The 20,604-nt window shown below is 49.3% G+C and overlaps 1 protein-coding gene across 1 annotated transcript in view; it reads left to right on the forward strand.

The window, feature by feature from the left end:
* The first annotated feature begins 2,324 nt into the window (after nt 1-2,324).
* Nucleotides 2,325-20,604, forward strand: part of LOC114625933 (maestro heat-like repeat family member 5) — a 32,274-nt gene continuing 13,994 nt past the window's right edge. The window contains exons 1-12 of the mRNA XM_028773299.1: nt 2,325-2,433; nt 3,017-3,105; nt 3,751-4,026; nt 9,245-9,393; nt 10,369-10,461; nt 10,657-10,773; nt 11,003-11,122; nt 12,321-12,443; nt 12,540-12,616; nt 13,174-13,309; nt 16,475-16,570; nt 18,774-18,878. Coding sequence (XP_028629132.1) covers nt 9,304-9,393; nt 10,369-10,461; nt 10,657-10,773; nt 11,003-11,122; nt 12,321-12,443; nt 12,540-12,616; nt 13,174-13,309; nt 16,475-16,570; nt 18,774-18,878 — 957 coding nt within the window. The 5' untranslated portion in view covers nt 2,325-2,433; nt 3,017-3,105; nt 3,751-4,026; nt 9,245-9,303. The remainder of the gene's footprint in view (nt 2,434-3,016; nt 3,106-3,750; nt 4,027-9,244; nt 9,394-10,368; nt 10,462-10,656; nt 10,774-11,002; nt 11,123-12,320; nt 12,444-12,539; nt 12,617-13,173; nt 13,310-16,474; nt 16,571-18,773; nt 18,879-20,604) is intronic.

The raw sequence follows: 20,604 nt of genomic DNA on the forward strand, positions 1-20,604 counted from the left end.
ACTCCAGTTTGAAAAGGCACAAAAATAAAACCTCAACATGGGAGGAGATAAAGGGGAGGGTAGAAGTCTTTCCTAGTAAACACATGCACAGCATGTAGCTATTCCTAGTTGCTCAAAACAAAATAAAAAATGGCTGCCCTGTGTCCCTGACCTCAAGCACACCCATCACAGACACAAGCCTAGGTGAATCTCCATGTTCTTAGGGGACCATTCAAACAGTATGGGGGACCCTCTGTGGTAGACAACTAAGGTTTAAAGTTCCAGGGATTCTGTGGGATGAGGGTGTCAGGGAAGAGTCAATCCAGATACCCAAGCTACACATATGCTCAGTGCTACCATGGCTTTAAGGATGTGTTAATATCAGTTCTCAAAAAGCAGAGCTCAAGGAGGGTGCATGAAATAGTGGGGCAGTGACTAATAGTCTGGTGGGACCTGTGTCTGTCCTAACAGGAGGAATATTCTTAACATATCCACTACTCAAAAGATTGTAGCCATTGCAACGATCTCGCAGATAAAATGAGATTCTATTTCAAGCTACTCCACAAACCCCACGTCCTCTGAAGTCTTGGTTAGAGTTTCTGGCTTGCCCCATCACCTTCTGGAGAGCAGGGAGGAGAAGTGTACCAGAAAATACATCATGACATTTTCATGTTGGTGTGCCAGGTCAAATCCTGACTCCAATCATGGAAGTTTTATAGGAGGCAACTTAGATCTGTGGTATAGAAGATTCTACTCTCCACAGAGATTTGGAACAGTTAAAAGAAAATCTGCCCCAAATTCAACCTGGTTTCAACCAGGGCTACAAGGCCCCCAGTAGCTCTCAAAATTCTGCTATAGACCTTGCATCCTTGACTGCATACTGACTTTTCTTAGAAATCGTTTCTTGGGGTACAAACTGAGATGTCCCCTAAGGATCCTCAAACTTATCTCAAGCTAGACACGTTCATTGGTGATCCTTGGGCAGTTCCCTTACTCCACAGCAAGTAGGTTCAGAAGGTCTATATCCCTCAGGAAGGAAAGCTCAAAATGTCTCAAGGAGGGGACAGTGACCAGGGTGCAGTGACAGCTTCAGGGGGATTTTCTGGAGAGAAAGGAGGTCTCTCAAGAGGGCCCAAGGTAGCCACAGCAGCTACCCTGGGGTTTCTTATTCAGAGGTTTTCTAGGAACTCGACACTAGTCCCAAGCCCTAGACCCCAGCTCTTCTCAGAGGGACTCTCTCTCTGGACAACATATGGATGTCCTTCAGCCCTTCATGGTGGTAGTTATTCTTGGCATCAGTCTAACCTGCTTCAGCTGAACAGGGCCTGCCTCTTATTCTCCCAGAGGTAGGTAGCTTTGCATCCAGAGAGACCCTGTCTGCCTATGAAGCATCCATCTGCCAGCTTTTGTCTGCCTCAAGTTATGGAGAGTCAAACTGTTCATCAGGATTCCCTCAAAAGTCCCTAAAGCTTAGCTGTGAACAGGCCCTGAATTCCAGAAGTTCACTCAGGGACCCAGTATCCCTCATTAAAGAAACCAAAACCACAAACAAAACAAAACACAAAAAACCAAACCTCGCCACTCATAGGTTACCACACCTATTTAAGCAAGGCTTCTGGGCGTGAACCAGGCCTGTGTTCCCAAGCCCTAACAAGAGCAGTGCCAGTGGACTTGTGGGGCCATGTGTTTCTCTAGGACAGCCGGCCTTTCTACCATCAGCCTACGTAGACAGCTGTTGTCTGTCACACTGGGGTGGGGATTACTGGTGATCTTTCAGAACTGTGGGTGTCAGTTGACTTGGCCACACCCCTTCCAACTGTCATGCTGAGGGGCATTGCAGATCTAAGAGTAGATGAGTCCAAATGTCCTGGGGTAGTCTAGGTGCGACCACAGTGACTGTTTATGTCCCAAGAACATCCAAATAACCTTCTTTGGCCATCAGGTCCTCAAGTCAGACTTGGAGCTCAATGGAGCAAGCCAGAAACAGAGCTACAGGGGCTCTAGGAAAGGTCCCAAATAGTTGTTCCCCCCCGCCCCCCGGCCATCTAACTCATGAGGCAGGCTCTGCCAAGCAGCTGTACATAGTGTTCAAGCCTCCTAGGTGGACAAAGTCTCTTTTTTGAGACTGTCAAATGGGCAAAGGTTATACAAGAGGAGCTCTTCCTTAGATCTCCGATGGGACTATTTCCAGTAGCCCTTCTTGTTTTTCAGATGACACAGAGCTCAACTGCCACTGGCAAGGACAATGTGTCTGGTCTCTGTCCGATTGCCATGGCCCCTCAACTGCTCTCAGTGTCTGTTAGGACGGAATCTTCAGGGCTGAGGTTCCTTCCTGACCTGCTGCCAGTGGCTGTTGGGAATTTGTCATTCAAGCCTTCTGGGGCTTATGGTTGGATTTCTTGGGGGGGGGGGCACAATCCCCACTGAGTCTCGGGGATAGTAACTCAAAGACAGGTGTGTCTTTGAAGAGGAATTTCCCCATAATTAAGCCTCAACTGGGGACTCATCCAGATTTTGTCATCTCAGGGTACCTTTCAAACCTGTCCCCTGCCCAGGAGAACCAAATCCCATAGTAGAGGATTGGGGTCCTTCAGAAGCTTCAACAGTAGATGGCAGAAGGATCCTGGGTGGATATGCACACACCCTGGAGGATGAGAAATACTGTCACCTCTTCTTCCTTAATCCTCTAGGTTATCAAGTTTGTACACCTCCCCATTTTACATTCTTATGCTGTCTCTCCCCAGCCAAGGGCCTTCTCTAGATAGCCAGGCAACAATGAGAATCCTAATAAACTTCTCCTCAGGAATGGGATGGGGGTGCGAGGAGAGGGAAGAGGGCCACGCCTAGTGGGAGCTCATCACTATCCCCTGCAAAGCCTCTTTTCCTCCAGGGAGCTGTTGGGAGCCCCTAGACAGCTCCTCTAACTTTAGCCTCATTTCTCCCTTCCTTGAATCTTGACTCAAGCAGGGCCCTAGAGTCTTCAGTTTACCCTTGGTGAGGCGCAAACAATCCCAGTCACACAAGCCTTGCTTTTCAGGCTGCCCAAGGCCACCAGGCTCAAGACTTCAGGTGCTGGCAGAGCCCTGGACCAGTTCCTGCCTCTCATTTGCCTTCCCAAAGCCAGAGGTATGGTTTTACAGAATGTCTTCTGTTTGCCTTTCAAAAACCCACCCACCCACCCACCCACCCACCCACCCACCAACCAACCAAACAAACACCTCACAGCTTTTTGAATTTTAAGTAGAACTTTTTGTCATTTTGCTTTGCTTTTCTGATAATAGTAAAATATGCTCCTTTGTAATCTCCCCCCACCCCTAGAATTTCTAAAAGAGGATTCAGAAAAGAGAATCTGGGGTCACAATAACTTGGGAAAGTGGAACTTAAATGAGAATTCTGGGTCTTTGCCCCCAAACCAGACAACGTCCACATAGTCAGTTAATATTTTGGGAGCAGTTTTCTGGCACTACCCACTGAACACCTCCTTTGACCATGTGGCTATTTAAGATCTAGGGAGAATAAGTGAACAGTGATTTTGGGGGCATTTCTACTTTTTAATCCTTGGGCTACAGTCCTGAAAGTCAGAGTCTAGAACAAGCAGGCCATGATGCCCCAGGATAAGGGGGACTTTGACAGCAAATGACCTATATGCAGGTTCAGGTGACCAGTGGGGTTCTCAGGGGCTCTTGGTGATAGCTGTCCTGTGTTATCATCCAAGCCATGTGCATGTGTGAGTAACGGGCCTTTTGCGTGTGTTTCTGTTTCTTTGACTAGCCCGGAGGTGACCTCTGAGCTGCCTTTCAGCACATAGAAGTCTTTCTTCATCTACCAAAGACTGTTTCACTACAGCAGCCGCAGAGCACACAGGCTGAGCACTGTTCTTCTGGTGGCCCTCAGAAGTTCACTGTGTGTAGGAGCAAGGCACTAACCTAGAGCCAGAGAATAAAGAGACAGCTGGAGAGCTCAGGTGGGAGAGGCCGCGATAGAGAGGGATGGAAAGGTGATGAAGGAGTGAGGGGCGTGTAGGCAGTCAAGACAGAAACAGTCCAGGTAATAAGACAGTTTATACAAAGCCAGTGACGGGACCCTTGTGCCATCCTTCAAAGAACTAAAGAGGGCCGTGGCTTCATGGAGACAGGACTGTGGCTGACCACAAGAGACTTGGCAGGGAGCTATAGCTGAGTGAGTCAGGCTGCAGGAGCGGTTGCAGTGGGCTCCGGGCCCTGTGGGGCTGAGAATTAGAGGGTTGAGAGAACGAGGGGATGAGAGTCCCTGGGCACACTGGAATCCAGAAGGATCTGAAAAGCTGACTCTAGGTTCCTTGGGTAGCCGGACTAGGGGCAGGCTGATTGGATTAGGTTGAAGAGGAAACACAGTTTGCATGGGAGAAGCTAGCACAAGCAAGGAGCAGGAGGGGAAGGATGGGTAGAAGAGAGAGCCAACAGTGTCTCCTCTGGTCTCTGCAAGCCTTTTGTTATCGACCTGTCATCCTTAGCCACACCTGACCCCTTTTGCCGTCAGTGGCCTCCTCACCATGGGTCACTCTCTGACCCTCGCTTTGGTTTCCTTGTCTTGCCTCATGTCCTCCATGCAGCCTCCTAGTCCCTGTTTCCCTCCACTTCTACCCCAGGCTCCAGGACAGTCACTTACAAACGGCTTTTGTGACTTCCCGTGAAAAGACTGTAGGGGTCCAGTTTGCAAAGGAGAGGTTCCACATCCCTAGAGCCTTTTCGAGGCCTGAGGGTGACCTCACTCTACCTTGATGGGAAGAGCTACTAAGAGCTCTAGGTGATAGAAAGAATTCAGGACAGAGCAGCCTGAAGTTGGTAAGGCTAGATGTGGCGTGGCCAGACAGTGATGCGGCCATTGGGCTTGGAAATCCACAGTCAGCTCTGACTGGGGTGGGCAATATCTTAAATCAGAGGGGAGGGCCAGACAATTGGGTTATCAGGTAGGACCTTGAGGCCCCAGATGGGCCTCAAAATGGTGTAGTGTTTAGGTCACCAATACTGGGCCACACTCAGCCCCTCACACTGGGCAGGATGGGGCATAAAAACAGCAGATGGGCCAGAAAGCCACCAGAGGCTCTCCCTCAGCTAGGAGGCAGGCCTCATGCTCTTCCCCACTCATAGCTATGCTTGCCCAGCCAATCACGCTTTAGCGCTCATCCATAGTCAACATTGCTCGTCTCATAGCATCTGTGCCTTCCTGGTACCATGAGCACAGACAGTGACAGGCATGCTGAGCATATTGGTCTGAAGGTAAACAGAGCCTTCTTTTCAGGAGAGGTAGGTGCTCAGAGGTCCCCCATGCCAGAGAGTTAATGGGAGAAGCGATGAGGAGCCTTAGGGCAGAGGTGATAAAAGGAGCCCCTGACAGGCCTGAGCCAGCATTTCTTGGAAAGAACTGCAGATAGGTTAATGGGGCGGAGGAGAGTTCAGAACAAGGACTCGCAGGATGTGAAGGAATAGGCTGGGTGCTAACACCCTGACTAATACTTGACAAAAGCAAAGGAGGGAATTTTGGCTCACAGCTTTAGAGGTCTCAGTCTACCATGGTGAGGAAAGCATGGCAGAGAGGAACAGCTAGAGGACAGTCATAGGAGGCCAGGGCTCTGTAGGATGCTGGCACCCACACCCTTTCTCCTTCCCTCCTTTCATTGTGTCTGGGACACTGGCCTATGGAATGATGCCATCCAACATTTCGGTCAGGTTTTCTCCTCTCGACTGATTTCTTCTGGAATCACCTTCACAGACATACCTAGAGGTGCACTTGGCCAATCTCCTGAGATGTTCTAAATCCATTTAAGTTAACAGTGAAGGTGGGGTAGGGAGCCTGACGTGAAAGCTTTACAATAGAGTTGCAAGATCAGAGGGAGATGCCCTCAGGATACTTGGGAGGTTCCCAAACTGAGCAGGGGTGTGGATGGATGACAGAGAGGTGAGCTAATGAGGGAAACTGGTTGGCTTGCTGCCTAGGGGTTTGGTGTTCATCCCGAGTAGGCAAGACTGGGCAGATGGGACATTTTCTCAGAGTTCTGAGATGTCCCAAGCATGGGATGTATCTGTAGCCAACACTTGCAACCAGGTACTTTGAACTGTGGGCCTCCGGGTGGCCTTGGTGACACATAGGGTCCCCAGATCCCTGCACATTATAAGGTACATTTTAACAAGTCCAAGGAGAATCTCTGAAGCCTATGTGTGGGTAGGATGGCTGGTTCATGGAGAAGGGTCTGGAGCCAAGTTTTGGGGATGCCAGAAGAAAGGATTGTCAGGGTCAAGGCTGCAGAGTGTGACCAGAGTCCCCACCACATCCATGTTAAGAAGCTGTCTTAGTCATTGTTCTATTGCTGTGAAGAGACTCCATGACCAAGGCAATTCTTATAAAAGAAAGCATTTGACTGGGGGCTGGCTTACAGTTTCAGAAGTTTAGTCCATTATTATCATGGAGGGAAGCAGAGCTACATGCAGGCAGGCCATGGAGAAGTAGCTGAGAACTTTTATCCTGATCTGTAGCCAGATAGATAGATAGATAGATAGATAGATAGATAGATAGATAGATAGATAGATAGTTAGATACATACATACATACATACATACATACATACTTAGATACATACATAGATACATACATACATACATAGGTAGATACATAGATATGTGGATACATGGATACATAGATACATAGATCAATAGATAGATGATAGAAAAAAGAAAGGAAGGAAGGAAGAGACAGAGAGAGAGACAGAGAGAGAGACAGAGACAGAGAGACAGAGAGAGAGAGCGTGAGAGCGAACGAGGAGCCTGGCATGAGTTTTTGAAAACTCACATTTCCTAAATCTTTTCAAATAATGTCCCTCTCTGATGACTAAGCACTCAAATATTTGAGTTCATGGGGACCATTCTTATTCAGACCACCACAGTAGCTGAGCAGGAAAGACTGGACCAAGGCCTTCTGGAGATCACACTGCTACCTCCAGGACCAGCTGTGTTGTCTCTGGAGTGAATAAGGGGGGACCAGGAGAGGCTTGAGTTGATCAAGGGAAAGGGGGATGGGGAGGCTTGGGGAGGCTGAGAGTCCCTGTGGTCTTGCTTTGTTCCAAGGAAGGAAAGAGATATGAATATCTTGTCCTTGTCAGGTCCTGTCTTCCAAAGTATCACTGGTTCCATTTTGGCTATGCTTGGTGATGGCTCCAGTCGGCTCCTCAAAAAGATCCTCTCCCCGAAGGAAGGCCAATCGCCCACTGCCCAGGCAGGAGCAAGAGCTAGAGCTTAGTAAGTAGGGTGCACAGCAAGTGGAAGTTAGGGGGTGGGCACATTGCTGAGGGAGGGCCCTTGGGACGAACGGGGCTGAGAGCAGGTGCTCGCATCCATACAGCGTAGGCTGAGGATCATTCAGACTCTGACTTCCTGAAGTAGGGCATTCATTTTCATGTCTCCATCCCTAGGAAGGACGGCTGAAATGGTGCTACCAACCTGATATCCAATTAGTCAGATGGGGCAGACTAGGTGCTATTGCCACTCAGCTGAGTAGGGACCTCACAGCTTCTCTTGTGTCATTCTTATGTCTCTGGGGGCATAAGGGGTGGCCTGTTAAGAAACAATTGTGCTTACTGGAGGTCTCAGTGCCTGGCAGGTAAATAGGCAAACATTTTTTACTGCATGACCAAATGTGTGCGAGCATGAATGAATTACTGACTGCTGGTGGGTTGTGCAGTATCTTGGCTACCAGCTCAAGGTAGGCTGAGTGATGCTCTCAGATGCCAAGAGCAGGATCCTTTCAGCCATAACTGTACAGGGCCAAGACCAAGGCTCAGCTGAGGACCCTGGATAGCACTTCTGGGACCAGGTCCTATAGGCCATGGTTTGCAAAGGTTGAGTCTGGCAAGAGCCCTGTGATGAGGCAGCCCATGTGTGTGAATCCGAGTAAGGCTTTATGTGCACTTCTAACATGACTGGCTTTGTGTATCATCTTTGTAAAAATGCTAGACAACACAGAAGTAATGCATACAGCCATCATGAAACCCCTAGGCTTTCCCTGTTGGTAAAGAAGGGACCTTTTATACATATATATGTTAGCTCTACATGGTGTTTGCAAAATACCTGGCATAAGCAAATGAGGAACTATGTGTTTAGGCTCATTTGGTGCACAGTGGGGCTACTTCTGTAGCTATGGCCTATGCTAAGCAGAATGGCATGGTGGAAAGTCCGGATGAGCAAAGCTGATGATGACCAGAAAGTAGAGACGAAGAAGACACCTTTCCAGGGGCATTCCAGTGACCTTGTTCTATCCAGAGCTCATCTCCCAATAACACCGTCAACACCGACACCAGCAGCAGCAGATAAGGCCACTAAGTGGGTCAGAGCCCTCATGACCATATGGTAGATGTCTGTGTAGACCAAGAGACTTCAGCCCATGAGTCTTTTGTGGCAAAACATGGAAGCCATAAAGGTGTTGCTCTAGACATGCTTTCCTGTTTGCACTTGGAGATAGCTACTGAGGGGGTTTTTCAGAGACTCACTTCTCAGCCACATGTCTGTAGGATGCAACTGTCTTCCCTCACACATTCTTGTCTTTGTCTCACAAGTAGATAGAAAATTACAGCTCCAGGAGCCACCTTCCCATCCCATCGATAATGAGCGTGGCTCTTTCGGATGTGTTTATGGCAGTGGGAGCCCTGACTGGCTGGCAAGGTAGAGGCCTCCATGTGTCCACATAGCTCCCACCATAGATGCAGCCAACTCCTTTCCAGCTCTTCCTCACTGCAGTGGATGGCCAGGTCCCAGGAAATCTGTGGGTGATCACTGTGGAAGTGCCTGCCCTTTAGAGTTCTGTTTAGGCTTTTAGATGACAAACCCCAGGATGACAGTTTATTGGATGCTTACTTCCAGCTTTGTGATTTAAACAAGGGAGGAGCTAGCTGTTCCACTACTGAGACTAGGCAGGAACTATGTCAATGTGTCACTCCAAATGACCTGCACTTGAGGCCATATTCCTGGCCTCCATGTAGTCTCTGCCTCTGAGCCAACTGGATGAACCCTGATCTGATGCTGAGCTGGCCACCAGGCCTCCTTGATGTGTCTATGATGATGGAAACAAGTCTGCCTCCAGTGTCTGTCCTTTCAGTGTGCCAAGCAGGGACCTGGCAGGGCAGGTGCTAGGTGGACCTGGGGTGGTCTTCTGCACCCAGCTCAGGAAGGTTGGTTCCTAGGTCCTGAGGGACTGGTAGGTGTGGCTTGTACCCCCTCTGCTTCCGGAATCTCTACAGATAACTTGGATGTGGGGATCTTGGGAGAGGACTTGGATATCAGCCTATCCTGGGAGGACATGGTGGTCAATAAGATCAACAACATGCTGGTCACGGAGCAGGGCCTAGTGCTGGAGACCATCTGCCACTTCCTAGAGAAGCACAGCCAGGTAGGTTCAGAGAGACTGATACTTTCTACTGGTTGGGAAATTCACGGGGCCTGGGAGGAAGTCAAGGAACTCTGTGGAACGTGTCCCAAGCCACCACAATGAACTCATCAACTATCACTCCTGGACTCCCAGAGGTCTTGACCACCTCTGAAAGTCCTAACTCTCTATGGGAAGGTGTTGGAGGGCTTCAAGGGGTTTGGATAGATGTCTTACTTCCTACCTCCTGGTTGGTGAAAAGGCACAGAGTCTACCCAGAGACCCATTCTGTCAGGTTGGCCAGTGCATTTCCAGCCCCATGACTGCTTTGAAAGCCTTCGTGGCAGGACTGTCTACCTGGAACTTTCCTGTCCTCTAATGCTAGCATGAAGGCCAGAGACAACACAAGAGTGCTTGAGGTCTTGGGATATATGAGGCTATTCCTGGTGCGTGACTATCAAATTATTTTTTATGACCTATCTCCTTCAGTTGTTGCCCACTCTCTCTGGGCCAATCACAGTGGCACATTCTTTAAGGGCTACAGCAGGCCTGTGTGCTTATAGAAGGAAGCTAGGGAGGCTACCAAAGAGTTCACAACTGGGCAGGGGACTGAGAACCTGAGCTTAGGTGGGGATAGGAAACCACCCAGTCAGAACAGAATGGAAACTGTCCAATAGGATCAATCAACATTGAGGCACAATAACCAGGGACATGCCCAGATGCCAGCAGAACTTTCTGTGCCTGGTAAGAAAGTCAGTCTCTGTCCTAAGAGTCTCAGGGCACTACTGCAGAGGTAGGCACTGCCAGATTACTTACAACTGAGGCTCTGGTGCCCAGAGGGACTTTACCTTTGGCTTTTCTTTGCCTATTTAAGAGCAGGCTGTCCTCCATCCACTCAGGATCCTGGTAGGTCTACATCTATTCTGCTGATTCTAAACTCTGTATTATCCTGGTGGTTGGGTAGGGACAAGCAGGACCTGAGTACCAGTTTTCCCACAGCTCTGGGAAAAGTCAGAGGTCTCATTCCGGGATGCCTCTGTTCTAAAGCTCCTAGAATTTCTCAGCCTGGACCCCAGGAAGGCTACTGATAAGGTCAGTGCCCCACAGGCAAACTGAAGCTATTTCAGCCCTATGGAAATGCTTCTTCAGGAAGGTGACCTTCCATGCTTTGTCCCAGAAAGGGCTCCCTCTTGGGGATGGAGTAGCTCTGAGCACACAGCCCTGCTGTGCTCAGATGGGTGGGTTTCTGAGCAGCATCAGCCTGCTCTCCACCCTGCCCTGTCACAGGCCTTCTTCTTCCACCTCTACGGCATGATCCTACGTGAGTGTCCCTGTGTGGAGCAGGTGCAGTGCCACCTAGCCAGCCTCCTGGAGCTGTCCCATCAGCACTCCATACAGCGGGAGGTGGGTCAGGATATTGTTGTCTTGTGTCTCCGTACCAGTTCCCGCCCCTCATGCCCCTCTCAACATCACTGTGGTATTGTGTAAGTCTCCTTGCATGGGATACTTCACCAGCTTTCTGCCGGCCCAGACCCTGGGAGGCAGCCCTCATGGGAGAACAGGCCCCAGAGAGCTGGACGAGGACCTGTGCCATCCCTTGTGGGCTGCCTCACAAGGGTCCTCTGGTATATAGGGCATCGCACTGGCTGTGGGCCTGGCCTCCACCAAGCACTTGGAGGAGGTGTGGGCCCTGTTGGAACACCTGGGCCGTACCAAGTTTCTGCGTTCAGCTGCTGCATCTGAGAACAACCAGGTAGGGAGGTCCCAAGTACTGGAGCATGTTGAACAGAGCAGCACTGGGTAGAGAGGGTGCCAGCTACACATACCCAATAGTGACAGACACTAGGGCTCTTGCCTGGTCAACTTCCCTTAGGGGCTAGTGTGGGGGACACAGGATGGATGAAGGGTCTACTTTATGCCCATGCTTTATAGGAATCTCCCTCCCCAAGACCTTGGGTGTGGAAACTATTGAGCTAAGGATCTTGAGCCAAGAAGTCTCCCAAGACTGAGTGCTATGGCATTCCTGGGCCTCGGGTTCTCAGATGAGCCCTGGACCTAGTAGATACACTATGCAGCTCCACTTTCCTGACCAGTTCCAACCCCTGTAACTGTACTGGGAAGAGTCTACAAGGAAATCCCAAAGAGGCTTGCCTAGGGAACCAGCTAGAGGAACTTCCTAGATAAGAGGCCTGTAGAGGAGGGATGGTCACCACCCTAAGTCACTACAAAGGCTTCAACTTTCTCCTTGGCATGAGGGAAGTGGGGGCTGGGAGGGAGGAGAGCTTGGCGCCCTCCAGCCTAGCTGTCACCCTCTCCACAGCCATCAGACAACCTTCGATGGAAATGGGTCAGCAGCACCTCCCTGCTGTGCTATGGGCAGATAGCCAAATACACCAAGGAACAGATCCTGCCCTGGGTGGACAACATCGCCTCTAGGATGGTGTACTACTTCTCCTGTGGCCCCTATGTGAGGCCTGCCCCACCTCTCCATAGAAAGGCAGGGTGGGTGGGCAGAGCATCTGGATTAACACACAGAAGCAGCACTGGTGCACGGCATCCCTAGTGTCTCAAGAACCGAGCCCACTCGGGGGTCTGCTCCTTGTACTCCTGGGTCCAGTGCTCTGGTGGACAGGCGGCTGGGATAAGGCTGTGTCTTTCCAGGGTAGTGAGGCTGACCCAGGGAGAAGGGAACCCTGTACTTAGCTTCCTCAATTGGCAGAGAAGTTGTATGTGTGAGTAAGGTTGCCATGTATTATGTGATAGCTCTGTGTCTTGTGTTTGAAGGGTCTTGTGTGTGTTGTATGTAGGCGCGTGTGGGTGTCTGTGCATGTGTTGTGCATGTGAGGTACACACCTTCCTGGTCCCCTGATCAAGGGGACTGCTTGAGTTGTGTGACAGGATTTTAGGGAAGTGTCCCCTGACTTGGCCTCTGTCTCATCTGTGGGGGACAGGATGAAATCCTGAAGTCAAGCTTCGTCTCTGCGGCCATCCTACTCACCAGATCGATCCAGGCAGAGTATAGCTCCCAGAGGTACAAGTTCACGCAGATACCAGAGCTCATCCAGTGCCTCCTGGTGAGTGGCACTGGGGTGCACAATGGGTGTTCCCAAGGACCAGGATAACAGCCAGAGGCAACTGCCACACACACTCGCTTTTCCTTTGCCCTCCAGGGCATCCTCCAGAAGGAGCCCAACTCCCTGACCACTTGCTTACGGCAGAAGATCATACTGGTCATCGCGGGCCTGAGGTAATTCACTGTCCCAGGGTATGGGAAGGAAGCCCAGCAAAGTCCTAAGTTTATGGTAGAGTCCATGTATGAGGTCCTGGGACCTAAGGAGGCACCAGAATAGCGGATGTGCGGAGGCCTTGTGTATTCTGCCTAAGAGACTACATTTGCTTTCAATCATGGCCAAGATAAATCCTTAATACTGGCAAAAACTAAGCACTGGCCGTAGTCACACATTGAACATAGTCCTGAACATAGACTGGGCCCTAATGTGGGTTATGCATGAAGCCTGGCTTTTCACCCTTGGGCCCTGATCTCACTGCTGTCTATGTTTGGACATATGCTGACCTACTCATAGCTTTGATTCTGACCCCAGAAAGTGTCCAGGTTTCTCCCAAGCAAGTGCCAATGAGTCAGAACATCTCACCAACATCTCCCCACTCCCGTTATGTTAGCCCCTGCCATTGCTCTGAGCCAAGACAGCGCCTATTTTCATATTCTAATTGTGTTGATGTGTTTTTGCTGGAAGCCCTTCGGGCCAGCATTGCACCTCAGCCCGTCACTTTGTTCTCTTGCAGTAACCTGCGGCCCATATTCAAACCCATGCTCAAGTCCCAGGTCCTGAAGACTTGTCTGCAGAGTGTGTATATGCTTCCTCCTACCAAGGACTTGAAGAATTACTCACTCTCAATAGAGCAAGCCCCAGATACCACGGTGATGCCCTGGGCTTAACATATCTCCCTCTCAGAGGTGTGGGTTCCTGGTGCTAGGCCAGGGGTTAGCCTTGTCTGGTGACTGGCATGAAGAAGAGCTCTGTCTGGGTGTAGATCTGTCTTGCCTGAGGCACAGGCTCTCTTCAATCTTAGAAAGCCCAGGACCTTGAAGGTTTTCTGCTCAAACAGACTCTGGTCTCAATGCTGTACTGACACCGTGTACTTTGACACCATGCCTTCCTGTACTCTAGTGACTTCTAGTGAGCTCACAACCCTCAAACTGAGGTGATGCATCCTGGTCCTTGGCTGTTCAGGCTTAGCCTGATTTCTCAAGCTATCTCTAGGGGAGTTGAAGCAGGAACAGGGCTAGCTGTCACTCCTGTGCCTCTGATTACTCTTGTAGAAACTTAGCTAGGCCACACCCCATTCCAGGCCGTAGCCAAGGCAGGCCAGGTCAGCTCTGTCCACAGGGAATGAAGGGAGAATACAGTGTTACAGGGAGGAGGCCTGCTTCAGAAAAATCCATCTGGCTTCTGAGGGTGACTAAGCTTTGCTCAGCAGACTAAGCAAGTAATAAAGAAACAAAGCCTCTGAAGCCAGTTTGTTTCTAAGCTCTGGAACCAGGTTAGCCAGGGAGGCCATGTGAACACAAGGAGCTGAATTGTGGAGTTGGGCTAGGCACCCAGAGATCACATGAGACATTGCCTTGTGGATGGCGTAAAGACCATGCTAGGTGACCATGGGGAACTGAGGAAGATGGATGAGTCTCAAGGGAAGTTCATCTTCATGTGGCCACAAGGGAGGTGGCAGCCATTCCTGTGTGGAGTTCAACTGGGGCCATGTGCTACCGCCCCAGCTGATTCCTGGCAGTCAGCCACAGCCTTTGTTACCTCTGTTTTGGCCGTGGGGATGAGCACCTTGTCATGTGTTCAACCTTAGTGAAATATATATTCAGCTCTCACAGATGACTTCGAAATGGGCTTCTATGTAGGTTTTTTTAAAACTAGTTTTATTTGTAATCATGCTTGGTGTGTGTGTGTGTGTGTGTGTGTGTGTGTGTGTGTGTTCGCGCGCGCATGCGTGTGCGTGTTTGTGTGCCTGCCTGCCTGCCTGTCTGTCTGTACTGTACTGTATTGTTCTGTGGTGCACATGTGGAGATCAGAGGAGAACTTGAGGAAATTGTTTCTCTCCTTCTACGATGTGGGTCCTTGGCATCTAGCTCAGGTCTCCAGGTTTAACGGCAAAGACATTTACCCCCATGATGCATCTTGCTAGCTCCCCTATGCAGTTCTTAAAGTTCCACTTGCACTCTATCTGTAAGCCTGTAGTTGGTATTTGAAAATCTCTCCAAGTCCAGGCTTTCTCATATTCTCTAGGTTGTGACTTCTGAAGAGAAGTTGCTACTGGTTAGAAAAGCCTGCTGGTTTTTCTTTCCTGGCCTGTGCTCCGGGTGTGATGCCTAGGAAGTGTGCTGACCAAAGGGTCACAGAGACTGCTTGGGTTTTCTGTTAGAAGTTTTGTAGTTTGAGGTTTCCGCTGTAATTTATGGGGGCAGCTGAAAGGAAGTGTAAAGAATAGAACGCTGCACCCCACAGCTCTGGCAAACTCCCCCACGAGCCCATGGCTCTGATTGTTGGTATCCAGCTGGTGGTGCAGTTTTGGAGTCTGGGGCCTAGATGGAGGAAGTGGATCACCAGCGTGAGCCTGGCCCTGCTTCCAGCCTGAGCTTTCTCTTTTCTCTGTGTCATGTGAGAAAGTGTGCCGCAAGCTCCTGTCACCACAGCCCAAGTAGCTTGCTACGGTCACCATGCCGTCCCACCATGCCTTGCCACTGTGATGCACTGTGTGGACTGAGCTGTGCACCAAAACAAATCTTGAAGTTGCTTCTGTCAGGTATTTAAGCAGCAACAATGAAATAAGAGATGCTGTTACTGTTCTTGAGAGACAGACAGGCCTATGCTGCTCCCTGCAGAGGCATGAAGAATTCCTTTCAGGGACACATACTCAAGGAAAGCCAAGATTTATGACTTTGTGAAGAAAGGAATTTCAAGACCACTCAATTTGAAGCAGAGTTGTGTATTGTTAGGAAGAGAGTTTAGCATAGATTTAGCAGGGGGTTGGTAGAAATTGAGGCAGCCAAAGGGGCAGAAGACACACCCAAGTGTGAAAAAGTCAGGCTTAAATACATCAGCTATGGGGACATAAATCACATCAGCGGCTCTCAAGCTCCAGTTCAGCTGATTACTAAGGACTTTCTTTTAGGTAAATGAGATTCCTAGGTGCTTCCAGAAGTGGTAGGACTGCAGTCTGACAGGGTGAGATCACGGGTTGCTAAGGTTACATGAGGGGGCTAAACTGTATCTTTCACTGGAAATGGCTTCTCCTATTCTGCTTGTGAGATTGGTAGAAAATTGGAAATTTTCAATCTGGGAAAGAAGTAAGGCTCGGCTTAAAGCATGTTCATGGCTATTTCCACTGTTTGTTTGTTTGTTTGTTTGTTTTTAGACAAGTTTCTCCTGTGTAGCCCTGGCTGTCCTGGAACTCACTCTGTAGACCAGGCTGGCCTTGAACTCAGAAATCCACCTGCCTCTGCCTCCCAAGTGCTGGGATTAAAGGTGTGCACCACCATTGCATGGCCAATTCCAATATTTGGGAAGCAGAGACAGGACAGTCTTTGAGTTTGAGGCCAGATCCAAGACAGTCAGGGCCATACAGAGAAACTGTGTTTCAAAACAAAACAAAACAAAGCAAAACAAAACAAAACTAACAAAAAACCAAGCAAAACAAACACAAACTTACTAACCAACTAACTAAGATGTTTCATTTGTATCTGCTAAGTTTTCAATGGCTAAGACATTAGCCAAAAATCCTCCTTGGGAAAACATTAGGAAAGAGTGCAGAACAGCAGGCATCAGGAGAGGAGTGGGCAGAACTTCAGAGGACATGCCTGAGGGACCTGTGTGTTCACACCACACCTCCTCTTAAAACAAAGCAAAACCTGTCAGGGAGCAGGTCTCACTATCCAGCCATTACCAACGGTGTGCTCTGGCCTCACCTGCCAGAGTTAGGCCCAGAAAAGTAGATATCTCTCAGCCTTCATGGAGGAACTGGACAGACCACTAGGTGGCCTGGCTACATGATGGTAAATGGCCCTGTCCTTTGTCAGCTGCTGTACAAGAAGACAGTCCGTGCTCTCGACCTACTTCTCCAGAACTTCATCGCTGAGAACCCGAGCATGGATGAGGTCTGCTTCCTCCTGCAGGTGAGGCCTGTGAACCAGCCTGGGCTGCTGTGGAGTGTGTGTGTGTGTGTGGGGGCAGCAGGTGCATGTGTGTATGTGTGAATGTGTGTGTGTGTGTGGCAGCGGGTGCACGTGTGTATGTGTGTATGTGTGTGTGTAGGGGGTGTATATGTGTGTGTGGTATGAAGAGACAAAATTAGATCAAGGTAGGCAGACAAATGAGACAGATACAAAGATAGAGATGAGAGAGATAGAGACAGAGATGTAGTAGAAGGGAAAAAAGCCAGGTAAGAGAAGAGACAGATGGACAGATGAGAGAGAGAGAGAGAGAGAGAGAGAGAGAGAGAGAGAGAGAGAGAGGTGTCACTACCAACTTACCAACTGAAAGCAAGGTCACTATACTTCTCCCTGGTACCCCTTATGGCCTCCCTGTTGCCTGTATGTGCTCCCCATTTGTCTTAGGGTTTTACTGCTGTGAACACCATGACCAAGGCAATTCTCATAAGGACAACATTTAATTGGGGTCGACTTATGAGTTCAGAGCTTCAGTCCATTGTCATCAAGGTGGGAACATGGCAATATCCAGGCAGGCATGGTGCAGGAGGAACTGAGAGTTCTATATCTTCATCTGAAGGATGCTAGTAGAATACTGGCTTCCCCTTGGCAGACAATACCAACTTAGATAAGGACAAGTGAGTCATAGGCAGAGTCATAGTGACCTGTCCCCTGAACCTTCACCCAGCCGATACCCGGTTCTGAAAGGTATCTGTATTCCCCCTGAACACCCACACTCCAGTGTCATCCCCTTCCCCACATCCTGCCTTCCTGAGTTTATAACTCCTGTGTGAATAAATTACGATTTGAGAAAAAATAAATAAATTATTAAAAAAAAAAGAATACTGGCTTCCAGGCAGCTAGGATGAGGGTGTTAAAGACCACACCCATAGTGACACACCTACTCCAACAAGGCCATACCTCTGAATAGAGTTTCTCCATGGGCCAAGCATATACAAACCATCACACTGGGGATCTAGAGCCCATCCAGAACCCCAGAACCTTCTGAGGTAACTGTGTATCAACCCTACACCCAGGCTTACATCCCCAGAGCTCAAGGCTCAGGAGACTTCCCAATGTCTGAACCTTTGAGATCCAAACCTGGCACAAGACCAGGAACAACATGGGAGCTTTGTGGCCCTCTGTGTTCTTTCTGTGTGATGTTTGTTCATGACCTTACCATGCCCTCAATAATAAATGGGCAAACACATCTGAGTGTCCCCAAGTTGTGTACATTGCTCCAGTAAATTGAATGACTCTAAGGAAGGAGTGGCAGGGTCTCCATGGGTGTGGTAGAACACAGATTTAGTGCCCTTTGGTAGCTGTTGAAAACTAGTCCCCACTGTGAGGCACTTCAAGGCTATGAGCCTAAGCCAGAGTGTTGGGAGTAAGGCAGAAAACTGCATGGTTGGACCTCTGTGTGTGTGCATAGTACTAGGTAAAGATTGAACCCAGACGCTTGTACATGGATCTTCAACATGCTAGGTAAATGGTCTAACACTGAGCCATACCCCAAGTCCTCCTGTGACAGCCTTTATGAGATGTGGAGGGAGTTGGGAAAAAAACAGGCATATATATGTTTCCTGTCTCTATGATGTGGTGTCCCTTAGCACCTTAGGACTGTAACCAAGGCCATCATCAGTCTGAGTCCTCCAGAGCCATGCGCCAAAATAACCAAACAGCTCTGTTAAGTAGTCAGCTTTGAGTGTTTTGTTACAATAATGAAAGGTGGCCTAACAAAATTTATAGTGGGCTGGACTGAAGCATGAGCCGCAGTTGGGGCTTGTGACTGGCTCCAGAATCAGGGAAGTTTTGGGGACAGAGCCCTTAACCTGTGGGACCTGACATGGCTTGCAGGTTGATAATATTGAAGTTTAGTTGAATTGAAGGATGCTTGTGTCTACCATAGGCTGAGTTTGGCTGGTGTTAGCAGAATTGTGTTGGCTGTGAACAAACACGAAGGTTTCTTGGGTTTTCCCTGTATCTAAGATGCCCCAGAGCTGTGAGGCACCCCAGAGATGAAGGAGTAGATTGATGACCAGACAAGGGGGCCAGTGCTCTGGCTGGGTGGCTGTCACCCTTCCTGCAGTTCTCCTTGGAGCTCATTTAGAGCTGGCTGCGATGGGGGTATGTGGGCCCAGGATCTCACTCTCTGCTATACTCACCCCAGCACATAGAATTCTGGCTGAAGTCTGACAAGATCCATGAGCGCAGTCGGGCCGTCCAGTCCACCTACCTGCTTCTGCAATATGTTGTGGACTCTTTGAAGCTTGCTGTGAGTTCCCCATACCCCAAAGCCATGGGGAGCACCTGATAGGGGGGATGGAGGTCAGCATCCAGGAACATGGTCTAGCCATAGGCACTCTTGGAGCCCTCAAGCTGGGGGCTGTGGCTACAGCTCAGCGGGGTGGCTTGAGGAAATCCCTAAACCAAAAACAGAGACCCAACAGAGGGCAGAGACTGGAGGAGTAAGAAGGGCAGGGGGTCTGATGAAACAGCCTGCATCTGGTCAGGAAAGCTGCAGTGTGGGGGCCCATGTCTTAGACAGTCCTGAAAACAGCTCATCTTAGAGCTGGGAATGGAGAAGCTGAGAGAAAGTCACCCTGTCCCCGTGCCCTCACTCTCCAGCTGCCTCACATGGAGGCATCTGGCTTAGATGGGAAGGACTGAGACAAGTCAAGTTCCTTAGGGCAGTGGGAGTCAGCTATCACCCCATACCTCAGGACAATCCTAAGCAGGCCAGGTGTGGTTAGCTCAGCACTCAGAAGAAGGGATGGAGGATTGCATGAGGCCAGCATGAACTATATAGTGAAATCCTGTCAGGAAGGGGGGAGGAGAGGAAGAGGGACAGGGGAGAAAAAAAAGAAGGAAGGAGAGGATGAAGATCACTAAATGAAAGCTGAGAACTTCCAGATCTCTAGAACAAGTCAGACTATCCTCATAAAGGAAGGGCAGACAGATTGACTGTACAGCATTCAGAAGGCAGAAACTAACAATGAGGTAAAACAGGCTAGGGGCATATGTAGTTCAGTTAGTAGAGCACTTACTTAGGGTGCACCAAGTCCTAGGCTGGACCCTCAGCCACTACATGAAGCAGGTTTGATGGTGTATACCTGCCATTGTGGAACTCAGAAGGTGGAGGCAGGGAGATCAGAGGTTCAAGGTTATCCTTGGTTACATACTGAGTTTGAGACCAGCCTGGACTATATGAGGCCCCCATCTCAAAATCAAAATTGAGAAAATTGACCTCAGCAAAATGAGGAACTTTTGTGCACCCAGCAGTCACAGGGCACAGATGGGCAGGAAGTGTGTGCAATGCGTGTATCTTGCAGAGGACTTGTGTCCAGAAAAGGAGCTCAACTATAACTCAGTAAAGAAAACTCTCCGGCTCTTAAAATGGGCAGCAGATAAAAGGGACATTGCAGAACTCATGAAAATGAATGTGCCCCCACATAACCGGTCAAAAAGGAAATGCAAATAAAACCACCACGAGGTACCACCACCCACCCACTGGAAGAGTAAAATTAAAGACCGGGAACAGCAAGTGTTGGCCAAGGTGTGGAGTCCCGGAAATGTCTCACACAGCATGGGGAGTGTAGGATGTTAAAATTGCCTGGCAGAACTTCCAGCAGTTTCTTTGAAAGTTAAATACATACTTATGTCCTAACTGAATAAGTCTGATCCTTGATATCTACCAAAGAGGAATGAAAATTTATATCCACAGAAAGGCTTATGCAAGAACACCTATATGGTTTTATTCATACTGGAGCCGATCTGAGAACCCTATAGATGTCCAGCAATAAGAACATGCAAGTAACTATGGCAACCCCCATCCAGCCATTCACAGGGGTGAACTGAAGAGATATAGCTGAGATGGCGAGTGTTGGGTGCTATGGCTGAAGTGTGGAAACTGATGGAGATGTTGGGGGGTGAGCTCCATCAGAGCGAATTATGTTTTTACCTTGAAACTGGCCTCTCTCAGGAACTGGTTACCCTTTGAG

The sequence above is a fragment of the Grammomys surdaster genome, unplaced genomic scaffold, assembly GCF_004785775.1.
Source record: "Grammomys surdaster isolate TR1022 unplaced genomic scaffold, NIH_TR_1.0 224, whole genome shotgun sequence".
Classification (NCBI taxonomy): Eukaryota; Metazoa; Chordata; class Mammalia; order Rodentia; family Muridae; genus Grammomys; species Grammomys surdaster.